This window comes from Octopus bimaculoides, chromosome 16 (assembly GCF_001194135.2).
Source record: "Octopus bimaculoides isolate UCB-OBI-ISO-001 chromosome 16, ASM119413v2, whole genome shotgun sequence".
Lineage (NCBI taxonomy): Eukaryota > Metazoa > Mollusca > Cephalopoda > Octopoda > Octopodidae > Octopus > Octopus bimaculoides.
Window position 1 is genome coordinate 30160597 of NC_068996.1, and position 12739 is coordinate 30173335.

General features: G+C 32.4%; 1 protein-coding gene across 3 annotated transcripts in view; it reads left to right on the plus strand.

Moving 5' to 3' along the window:
* LOC106883550 (protein diaphanous homolog 2) overlaps positions 1 to 12739 on the plus strand; it is a 101798-nt gene that overhangs the window by 70976 nt on the left and 18083 nt on the right. For 2 of the 3 annotated variants that reach the window (XM_052973673.1, XM_052973674.1), the window contains 7 exons: positions 1889 to 2041; positions 3502 to 3631; positions 4532 to 4656; positions 6726 to 6890; positions 8399 to 8534; positions 9218 to 9331; positions 10324 to 10400. In XM_052973673.1, the coding sequence (XP_052829633.1) occupies positions 1889 to 2041; positions 3502 to 3631; positions 4532 to 4656; positions 6726 to 6890; positions 8399 to 8534; positions 9218 to 9331; positions 10324 to 10400 (900 nt within the window). The remainder of the gene's footprint in view (positions 1 to 1888; positions 2042 to 3501; positions 3632 to 4531; positions 4657 to 6725; positions 6891 to 8398; positions 8535 to 9217; positions 9332 to 10323; positions 10401 to 12739) is intronic. The other variant, XM_052973675.1, reaches the window with a different exon arrangement.

Genomic DNA, 12739 nt, shown 5'->3' on the forward strand with positions numbered 1-12739 from the left:
GCAATCGTCTCTCTTGCACACCACAACTGATGCTTCTTATGTTCAGCTTTTCTCTCAAGATACTTACACTCTGTCGGGTATGCACACTGACATTGCACATCCGACAGAGCATACTGGCTTCATTCCTTGCGAGCTTACGCATGTCCTCAGCAGTCACAGCCCATGTTTCACTGCCATGTAGCATGGCTGTTTGTACACATGCGTCATACAGTCTGTCTTTTACTCTGAGTGAGAGTCCCTTTGTCGCCAGCAGAGGTAAGAGCTCTCTGAACTTTGCCCAGGTTATTCTTATTCTAGCAGCTACACTTTCAGCGAGCTACAAAATCATTAATAGAATTTCTGAAAGACTCTCAAGATGCTGATATGCATATAAATGCACTTTCACTCAATGCAGTGGGAATGAATTTGAGTAACTATCAATGTAATTAACAATCATAATTCACCTGAAGATATAGCTGAATTAAATTTATCTCTAACCTCCCCATTGTTATAAACGCCAAGTAGCTATTTAATTTGCTATGTGAATATGTGTGCCAAGCCACACATGTGCGTATGCTTACGTCTTTGTGGATGTCTGTATGAGCGAGTGTACATGTGCCATACAACCTACATGAGGGCATTTATATATTCATATCTATTAAGTTATATTTAATTCATTTTTCACTGTATTGTGTGTTCATTTCTTAGTTTGCATCTGTTATTTTTTATTATTTATGTTCTACATAAATGAAGTTATATCCTTTAATTTGCTGCTTTTCTTTATACGAACTGAGAAGATACATTGCGAAACTGTTATTTTAATGAGTTATCTCTATTTATCACACGAAGAGACACATCTACACTATTGGATGCTCTTGAACCAGTTGTTAAGTATTCCACTCATGAGGGATCAATGCTAGGTGGGTCAAAACAATTGTAGTAATTAATAAAAGTTCTCATATCTTCTGCCTCATTAACCAAGTACACAACAAACGCTGTGAAAGTGAATGTGCTTTACCAGTGAGCTACCAGGTATAAAACATATATTCATTATATAATATGTGTGTGTGTGTGTGTACACGTACGTACACATAGAGTACAACATGTATTAAGTACTTTCTCTCATTTGCAAAACCAAATGTGTGGAATATTGACTTCTCACAGCTTTGCTTGTGTTAATGGTAATATGACATTTATATTCCTTACTGACAAATGAGATTAGCTGCTCAAAGACTTGTAGAATAAAAGTTACTTCAGTTGATAAGCCAATATAAATTAGCAACAGGAAGGGTATCCAGCTATAAAATTTTGCATCAAATACATCCCATCTAACCCATGTTACCATGGAAAAATAGATCTGAAACAATCAAACAATTATATTTTATTTTTAAAGAAGAAATCTTAAGGCTTAGTTACTCAAATACTTCAGTAGCTACTCTCTGTTATCAGTTTTCTGCTTCATAGTACTTTTATTTATTCCATTTGTAAAAATCAAACACACTTCTACCTATATATATCATCCTCATTATTCTATGTTCATTTCTCCATGCTTGCATGGTTTGGATGGATGCCATATCATCTTGCTATTTATTGCAGACCTTCAACTAAAGAAACCACAAGTATCTGTTTTTTATGTTTTCATTTGGTATACTTTTATGGTTGGATGCCTTTCTACTACCAGCCATATAACAGTATCGTTTTGGTGCATTTTATCATACCATTGGCATTAGGAAGGTTGAATGCAATGAAACTAAATATTTCTTTTTAGTTATGTCATTTTTTTAAAATTCAGAATCACTCTTCTCCTACATAAGTCACTTATGTGTAGCATCCAAAGTTCATATATCTCCATTTTATTTCTCATAACTGTTTTCGTAATTAACTTATTTGTATTGATGTCTTCCATCAGAGTATTGTAGCCATAACACAAGCATTTGACCAAGTTAGAAGCAGTGCAAAGTTTTCCAGTATAATGACATTGATATTAAGTATTGGCAACTATATGAATACTGGGTCTAGAAATGCTGAATCAATAGGTTTTGAAATATCTTACCTCAATAAGGTATGTAAAAACTGGATTTATCCTTTTTTTTTCTTTTTTTTTATCCAAAAATTTATATGATATTCATATTGGTTGTGTGGTAAGAAGTTTGCTTCCCAGCCACCTGGTTCCAGGTTCAGTCTCATTGTGTAACACCTTAGGCAAGTGTCTTCTACTAGAGCCCCAGGCTGACCAAAGCTATGTAAGTGGATTTGGTAGACAGAAACTGAAAAAAGCCTGTCGTGTGTGTCTTTGTGTTTATGTCCCCGTAACTTAGTTCAGCAAAAGAGGCTGATAGAATAAGTACCAGGCTTAAGATAAAAATAAGTATAGGGGTCTCAACTAAAATTCTTCAAGTGGTGCTCCAGCATGACCACAGTCTAATGACTGGAACAAATAAAAGATGAAAGATATTAAAGTATTATATGTAAAGCATCTCAACTAGAATAACTTATTTCTCCTTTTTAATTTTGAATTACATCTATTTATTCTAGATATTATTTCTAATTCACTAACACATTTTAATATTACTATCATATCTCATTTGAGCACAACCTCAAGATAGTATGTTATATTGGTCATATAATAATTTTATAAGTCTGTTTTCCGCCTATCTTATCTCTCTTTTACATACCAAAGTTGTTGCTTATCAAAGCCTAAATTCTTTAAATTTCTTTTTGTTGTTAGAAATTCTGTCTATTGTGCTATCAGTTTAGTTTTACAGGCAATTATTCTCATAGTATACTTATTACAACCATTACAGCTTAAATTTTTTCAGGTATGCCTGGTTAATTCACTCATTTCAATGAAAAAAAAATCATTGATTAGTGAAGTGTATCATTGTTTTATTCTGTCATAGAATAAGCAATCTTCTTTTAGAATAAATTCCATCAAAATCTTTGTTTGATCTGCAAATCCTGATGGTGTAACAAGCAGTGTGTCTTGGGCATATGAGCTTGTCAAAACTTATCCCTCTCCAGATCTGATCACAGCCATTTTTCTCTAGAAAGAGAGTAAAAGAGCCTTTTTTCAAATAGAGTTTGTATAAACTTTAAGGCTTGAAGACTTTGTATATAATTTAGGGCTTGAAAACTAAATCTCTGTGAGTGAAAGGAGAAAGAGAAAGTTAAATGACAACAGATCACTTTTGACATTTTTTTTTTAATCTGAGAAACTTTTAGTGATGAAGATAAAAATTACATTAATGTACTATACTTTCCTTCATTGTATTTATTGCCTATTGTGTGTGCCCATGCAAAATTTGCATGAACATATGATATGCAAAAACAAAAGACATTTCAGCTACATCATCATCATCACAAAAATTTAATAAATCATTTAAAGCAGAGACATGGTGATATTAAGCAAATATTAACTTATCTTTTAAAAGGAAAGCTGTTATATATATACATTAATAATCGAGTGAATTCTTTTAATATTTTATATTAGTTCTCTAACCTTAATCTTTTCCTTTTCAACAGTTGAAAGATACTAAAACACAAGATGGATCCATGACATTGTTACATTTTATTGCACAAATTATACAAGATGATTATCCAGAATTAGAAAAGTTTGGAGATGATCTCACATATATAGAGAAGGCATCGAAATGTAAATATGAGTGATTAAACTTCTTTTAACAAAACTATGAAGTTGCTTGAAATTTAAATTAAGAAGCATTCCTTGATATTACTTTTCACATAGTTATTATTCAGCAATTAGCACATTTATTGATTTTATTATGTGTGCAAGATAATGGAATGCTGAAAAGTTCCTGGCTTTAAGGGTCTCGGGAGAGGCTTGGTTGGAGGCTCAACCTTCTGAGTTCCTTTACAGAGCTTAGAAAAACTGAAGGACCACTGTAATAAGTATGTGAATCTGAGAGGGGAATATGTTAAATAAAATCATAATTAACTGATCTCCTGTATTTTCTTTTTCCCAAAGCCAGGAACTTTTCAGCACCCTCTCATATCATCGTCATCATCATCATATTATGTTCTCTTTCCATGTTAGCATGGGTTAATAATTGATATTGCATTATAATTCACATTTCATTTGCTATTAGGTGTACATTAATTTTATATTTTATTAGTCAAACATAATGACTTATACAAGTTGTGTATTTACAAATATAAACTAAAGCATGCTTTTAGAATTTGATACAGTAGTTACATATGGAATGTGCTATGAATGTTAAATAGGAATATTTTAAGAAACACTAGTACAAGATTTTAGCTCTTAACGAACTGAGTATGATTCTCTTTAGTTTTTCTGTTAGCTATTGTTGATGTTTTTAAGGTAAATATAATCCACTACATTATATTTCCCCTTCTGTATATACCTACAGCCCTTCTGTTTTATAATAATGTAAATTAATATTAAAAAACAATAGGATATTTGAATACACAGTTTAAATGTATGAGATAGAATTTATGTTTACAAAAAATGCATTCAATTCTGTCTATTTTTTCAAATCATTTACTACTGTGATTGATGTTTCTTTTTGTTTAGCTTCTGATGAACAATTACAAAAGAACTTGAAAGCCTTTAAAAAGAATTTGAACCAACTGGAAATAGATTTAAAAAATGCTGCTAATTCAAAGCTTCAAGGAGATAAATTTGTAGAAAAACTTGAAATATCCTTTGGAAAGTAAATGTTTATGTAGTGAATTATATATATTATATATATATTTATGTTATCAATGTTAGACGAATGAAAATGGAGTGCTCAAGGCATGTCATAGAAGATAGTTTTTTTTTAATAAAACATTAGCTGAGAGTTTGTTTCATGAAGTTTCATGCCAATGCAATCATCAGGCAAAATCAGTAAGATTTATACATCAATTGATGTGTGCAGGTGATCTGGTATTTTAGTTATTTCATTGGTTGTATGCTGTATCTTTGGTGTGGTGTTTATATTTCATGAAATTGTAGGTGGAGGATGTTATTAATTAACTTGTGTATGGTAAGTTGCCTCCAAAGCAGCTGGTGACCATTTCCTTAATGTGCAGAGGAATATAGTAGTCATCAAGGGCTGCATATATGAGGGCATGAGGAATTGATCCATATGCATTTACCAGATCTAGCCAGACCACTGTCAAGTCACCTTTGCTTCTCTTTGTCTCCTGGATCAGCTATATATATATGTATATATGTATGTCTGTTTGTATTTGTATGTGTATATATGTATTTTGGATTTGTGTTTGAATGTGTGTGTATATATGTGTATGTAAATATAGTTCAAATTTATAGGAAACAAAAGACAAAGACAGGTGAAGAAACAACAAGCAGGTTTATTAGTTTAATGCTTGGGAAGAATGGAAAAGTCTTTGATGTTTCGAGCCTATGCTCTTCATCAGTAAGAGGAAAAAATGGAGAGAGAGAAAATGTGTAGGAATTAACAGTTCAACCTGATGAAATGACTGAAAGAAAGAAGCTGAGTGAACAGGAGATAATAATGGTGGCCCATGTTTGTGTATGTAAGAATGCTGTTTGTGAATGGGAGCGAGCGCATGTGAATGTATATGTGGGTGAACTTAAAACTGTGTGGGCCTGTGTATGTGTATAAGTAACCTAGTGCATATATTGTGTTGAGTGATGTGCTTTTTGTGTATGTGTGTGAGGCTATCATGTATGTGCACATGTGCAAACATTTGTGTAGCAGTTAATGTGTGCTTGTTCACGTGGTGTGTGGGTGACCCTATAGTATGTATTGTGTGTGTTTATGTGAAAAACTTGTATGTGCGTTGTGTGCATGTCTATATTATGTGTTCAGGCATGTTATGTGCATTGTGTGTGTTTTTAAGAGTGAATATTGTGTTGTGGGGGAATGCATAGAAGCATGAAGTGGGATATGGGTGATGAGTTAGGGGTTGGGAGGTATTGGGTGCTAGTGTGTGAATGCATATGAATGTGCACAATGGTGTGTGGTGTGGATACTGAGTTGAACAGTGTGCAGGGGTGTTTATGTAGTGGTGTGTGTGAAGAGAGTACTGGCGAGCATGTGTGGGTATGCACATAATGGTGTGTGATGTGATGAGGATACTTGGGTGCTAGTACCTGTGGAGTAGGAAGGTGTGTGAATGCATGTGAGTATGTGGGTGTGTGCATAATGGTGTGGGTATGAGTATTAAGTTGAACAGTGTATGGGTGTTTGTATAATGGTGTGTGTGGTGAGGGGCAGTGCCTAAAACATCGATCAAAGAATATAAGTAGTGATCATGATACACACCACAAAGAAATGATCAAGCTCAGTAGCAATCTATTAAGCAACAACTACCCCCAAAAGCATACTCTCCACTCCAATTAAGAAGAAAAGAGAGGATGAAATCAATAAACTGTTCACAGTCTGCCTAACCTATTTGAAAGGCCTCTCCGCAAAGATACAAAAGATATGCGGCCCATATGACATCAGGACAGTATTCAAGAGTAATACGACACTTCGCAAATATCTCCTTCGAGTAAAACCACCAATAGAAGAGAATATGACCAAAGACTGCCTGTACTCCATCCCAATATTTTCAACAAGATGTTAAGAGTTAAGCTCTGTTGGGTATTGGGTGTCACTCTCCTGGCATTTTTTCTACTTATTAATTCTGTTTGTAATAAACTTGCCAGTGTTTAAAAATATTTACTTTTTTATGTATGATAGAGCAATTATTTTTATTTGTGTACTAAATATATTATTTCTTAACAAAGTTTTTACCCGTTCCTGGATGATGCCAAAACTCAGTATGATGTATTGAACACTATGTATAAACAGATGGATATGAAATACACAGAACTTGCAAATTATTTTACTTTTGATAGGAAAAAATATTCATCTGAAGAATTTTTTCATGACATAAAGGAATTTCAAAGTAGTTTTGATGTATGTTATATTTTTTCATTTTTTAAAACTGCTTTTGAAAATATTTTAAAAGAATTGCATTTTTATGATCAATCATAACATTTATTTAAAAAAGTTTGTAGGTTGGCTTAGATTACTGGTTGTAGTCATTTCTAATTCAGCTAAATACCCTCACAATTCTTACCTATACCGCCACTAAAAACGTTATAAATTTTATTATATACTGGAGAAACTAGTCCATTTAATATGTTCACTTCTTTGCAATGACAGTAAACAACTTATTAAAACAAATATTAAGAAAATTGGATTAAGTATTGAGTTGAACAGTGTATGGGTGTTTGTATAATGGTGTGTGTGGTGAGGGGCACTTGAACCACATTCTTAGCAATAATGCATAGACAAAATCAATGCTATTTTTCTATTACAATATGAAAACTTGTTAAAAAGAAATTTTGATCATCCCCATTTTGTGAAGTACTCTCTTGGTGTGTGCCATTTCTTATCATGTTTAAGAAATGATGACACCTTATCAAGACACGTTCAGATCATTGTGTTGAGAAGTATAACATTGATTTGGCGCATATAAAGTTTGAAGTACATTGCGGCAAAATTTTGTGTAAGGAAAAAAACTTTTCTTCATAGTAGTTAATTAATTGATGGATCTGTTACATTTGCAATCAAGCGGCATGAACATGGACAGATAGAAACAAAGGGTATGGTAAAATAGAAGTCCTGAAGAGTTTTGTATAGAAAAGGAAAAGATAGAATAGATAGATAACTTTCTTTTGAACGTGGTAGAATATTGAAGTGTAACATTTTGTTTGAGAGTACCTCTTCATTGTAGGTGTATGACAGTATAAGTAGTAATACATGTTCCCTCAAACTTTTAGTAAACAGTGTGTGCAAAAGTATGTGTCCACTGAATTGTTAATTACTACATTACTTTTGGCAACTATGTTTTCTGCATGCATAAATTTCTTTTGTGTGCCAGTTGCAGAACATATGTGCACGAACAATGCTTTTAATCTTTTGGTGGCTTTGTATAGTGGTTACCCAGCTTATTTCATAATGTGAAACAGATGAGAGAAAAATCTTATCCTTGGATAGAATGCCGGACTATTTCAGAAAACTTTCCAAGATCTAGATAAGTTCTGCTTGTTTAAAATTTTTTCCCAGTTCCTTAAGTCAGTAAGGCTGAACACCTGTTAATTAGGAATACTTTCATAAGAAAATGTTTGGCAGTTGAAACCATTTACATATAATAGATTTATATTATTATTTTTGCTCCTTTTTACAAAAAGTTCCTTATAGTTGATATTTCTATTTTAGAATGAAATTAATATTTAAATTATGTAATGTTTTCTGTCTGATCATTGACAACTGTAATTTTATATGCAAAGGAGACAGAAAGTAGGTATATGTTTTGGTTGTGTTAAATGTCATCATTTTCAGTTTTTGACATACTATGTTTAATCTTTCATTGTTCTTTTTGTTTTCCATCCACCCATTTTAAATTTCCTAACTTATAGCACGCTTTGAAGGAAAACAAGCAACAAAAAGAAACACTTGCAAACATAGCACGAGCAAAAGAAGCTAAAGAAGCCCGAGAACGAGAACGAAAAGAAAAGTTACAACGGCAAAAGCAATTTATGGATGTTAATGCAGGTTTGTTTTGTAAATTTATTTTTACTGTTCTCAGTCAGGTTTAAATTATGTAAACACTGTTTTTAATCATACTACCAGAATAGATTATTATCATCAATACCATAAGGGTAATATGATTCTTTACGCATTTTAAATCAAGTGACTTTTAAATACAAAATGATTTATATTTCATGCCCTTTATAATGCCATAGTTCTATCAATTTAAAACAATTTTTTTGTATTGATTTATAAGGGAGAATATTTATGCCAAATGGAGCAGTGAATTTTGAATTTGGATTCACTGCCCATCCTATGCCAACTTCTCAACTGTAAATTGAGCAGAATATGTCCGTCAAACAAGCTAAAACAAACAAATTTGTACCTGTCTAGTCTAGAGCATGATTTTTACCTAGAGCCATGCTCTGGGTAAGGTAGGTCCAGATTAATCATGCAAATTTTGTTGGTATTCACATCATTCTTGTAGATTAGAAAGTACTGATAGACTCAGAATCTTAGAAGTGTTTTGAAATTATCTTCAAGGCAACAACTCTTAAGTTTAATTACTTATACTTCTAAAATTTTTTATAAGTTCTATAACCACAAGACACTATAAGTCAGGATGGAAGTAATCAATTTAAACATCTCAAATTCCTTATAAAATATTCTGAACAAATTGTTGCAAAATGTCTATATATTTCCTTCAGATGAACCAAATCATGGAGTTGTTGATAATCTCTTGGAGGCACTAACAAGTGGTTCAGCTTTTAATATGAACCGAGAAAAGCGAGAAGGAAAACGGCGAGTTCCACGGCCAGGAGGTAATTTGTTTCCATTTCTTGTACCTATGGTTATATTTTAGATTTTTTTTTTTTTTTTGTGATTGTAAAACAGAGAGAGTAATATTAAGGAATTATGTGTACTCATAAAAAAAAATAATAGTAATGAATATCCATTCACTCAAAATTCTACATGATGTGTAAGACCTCAAAAAATTTTGTTTAAGCCCTTAGTAAATTATAATACTCTATTCGTCTCAGAGATTCTAGATTGGAAAATGGTTTCATTGCACTTGGAATAGAAAAATAGATTTTTTTCCCTCTGGACACTAGCTTAACATAATGTCTATTTTGTTAAGAGAGAAAGAGACAATATTAAACTGTAACTTGTACATAATTGCCTTTTTTAACCATTGTTTTAGGTTCATTTTGTCTGAAGATCTTATGAGTGACATAATGTTACATGTTGAACAATTGTTTCTTTGGATAGGTGTCCTTCCTATTGTTAATCTTTATTTATGCCAGAAACTTATTAGACTGAGTCAAGCATAGTTATGTGAGTTGATCGAAGACTTATAACAATGTCTATGCAGTCAGATTTGAACTCGTAACCTAATGCTCAGTCACACAGCATATTAACTGCATAATGATGGTGCACCTTAAAAAACGTAATGGTAACTGGTGTGTATGACATTTAAACAGTTTATCTCTTTAGATAAGTATATCTGTAATATATACTTTTAATAGCTTTTTGGATTATCCTAAGTACTGAATAAGATGTTGATGCATTGATATAGAACTATCTTTTATGAGCTGCTAAGTGTATTGGTCATTTTAAACTTCATCCTGGTTGAAACTTCATACATTCCTTAAATTTATAAAAAAAATAATTGATTTATGAATGTCTTTTTTTCTAAAATCCTTGGTGAGATGTTATTTTATATTTTCAAATTTTTGCTTCCTTTTATGACACTTTTTTATTTATTCATTTGACTATATATTTTTTATCTATTTGCAATTTTCCCCCCTCATAGACAGACCATCTTTACTTTCAAGATCCAGGCGTCAGGGTCGTTGTTCAGCTATGGTTACTAAGATAACTGATACTGAGGTGAAAAATAAGACCAATTTCTATGCATGAAATGGCATTGTTGTTGCAGTCATATATATATATATATATATATATATATATATATATATATTGTTGTTGCACAGTCATATATATATATATATATATTGTTGTTGCACAGTCATATAATTTATTTTCCTTGTTCTTATTCTTTTGCTTGTTTTACATTATTTTTTGTTAATGTCCCATATTTTAATCTTTCATATTCATTTTTCTTAGGAGTTTTTTTGTTTTGTATTATGTTATAGATTGAGCTTGATGGTCTTATCTCCAATCACTGTGTTGGGGAAGAACAGCACTTGTGAGGTTTTCTAGGTTACAAACCTTCATCATGTTATATAGATTTTTTTTAGAGAATGTCTTTCTCACAGTGTAAATTCCTTGTGAATGCAAGTCAAAACAACTAAAGAAGAGATTATATATAGGAGAGAAAGAGAAAGGGGTGGAGTGTATGAGAGAGAGAGAGAATGAGTGAGTGATACTCAATAGAAGATGCAAATCTAAATCAAATTCATTTGAAGAGATAAAGAATTTAAGGTGAATTTCAATATCATTTTAATTGGCTGATTACAATAATACTTGCTTGGAACTAGTCAAACTAAATGTAAATTGAAGTAGAAAAAGATTAGTGGATGGTAACTAGCTCACATTTTTTTATATATACTCATCTAAAATAAGAGAAGGAAGTGTACAGAGGTACTTGTAAAGAGATTAAATAAAACAGGAAAATGTACTTAGGTTTCAATTGAGAGTATTAGATTTCACAGATGCAATGACAGACCTATAACACTTGGTATATGCTGTATTTCTAGTATAAAAATTGATAAGAGTGTAAATGAGAACTTCAATTGTCATTTTGTTAAATTTGCAGTACTAACTCGCATCAATTTGCATGAATGTTTGAACCAGTTATTAACAAACTCTCACTACAATTTTGTTTTTAGTTTATTATATCTTCCATTGCTTCATAATTTTTATATATGTAATGAAGTATATGTGTAAGCATTTCTTAGAATGAATAAGACAGTACTTTACCTTTATAGATTAACTGAGAAAAATATAATTGTTTGAATATTATAGGTCAATTTATAACACATAAGTCACAGTATGTGACTAATTGTTTAATTTGTAGACAGTTTGAGAGACTGTGAAGCTTGATGTACAGCTTTTTCATTTTGGTACAAAAGGAGAGTGGATTTGAACTGGCTGTGTCTGTAATGGAGATTGAGGTAGTCACTATGTTTATATCTGAATAACAAGTTGTATATACATTAATGTTTGCTCCTATATTTTCTGTGTCCATGTTTTTGAGTACTCTACCTGAAAAACAATACATTGTGCATACATTTATGTATATCTGTGTGTTTGTTTGTGTTTGAGTACTCTTAAATGTAAGTGAATGAAATCAATATTTGTCATCAACATATTACTTATGTTTTCCATACTGGATTGAGTTGGGTGGATTGTCACAGTCAGAGTGAATTCTTATTTAGAGTTCCTACACTCTTAGATTGGTTAGTGGACCATATCACTCATATGCTTAAATTTTGGATATGGCTTCTATGACTGGATTGCCTTCCTGTCATGAGTCACTTTACTCAATGTACTGGGTGTATTATATTGTGGTGCGAACATAAGAGAGATTGTCATGCATTGCCTCCAATCATTCAAAGCAGCTTGAATAAGAGAGAGATCGAGGGAATTATTGGAGGAAACAGTGATTGGAGTCCTAGAACGAAAGAGGAGAGAGTGATAGAAGAGGGACAGTGTTGGAAGAGAGGCTGTAATGGTATCTACGTGTTTCTTGATGAGAAAGAAAGATTAAGTGATGAATGACCTGGTTGATAGCCCAGAAGAGTGATGTTAAGGTACAGTGAATATGAACAGATCTAATGCTATGAGTCATACATATGCATTTTTGTGAGAGAGGAAGAGATGTATAGCATGGTCGTTGAATATACACGAGTCACTCTCTGTACTGGCAGCTCAGTACAGTGATTAGAAGAAAAGGCAGTTGGAAGCAGAGTGAGCAAAGACAAGCTCCAGTGCCATTTCCACTTACATGTGTAACATAGTGCAGTGAATAGGAAAGAGGACGAATGGAGGGAGTGCAAGTCATGGGGAATGTCTGAAAGGGCTGAGTATTGGAAATAAATAAATGAGAGATGAGATGATATCAGAGAGGTGAGATGGCAGTAGGTGAAGGCATAACAATGATGTATTAGACAAGAGACCCAAATATACGTATATCTTCATGTCCACTTTTCAATGCTTGCATGGGTCAAATGGTGAGAATAGTGTAGAAAGAGATGATAATGAAA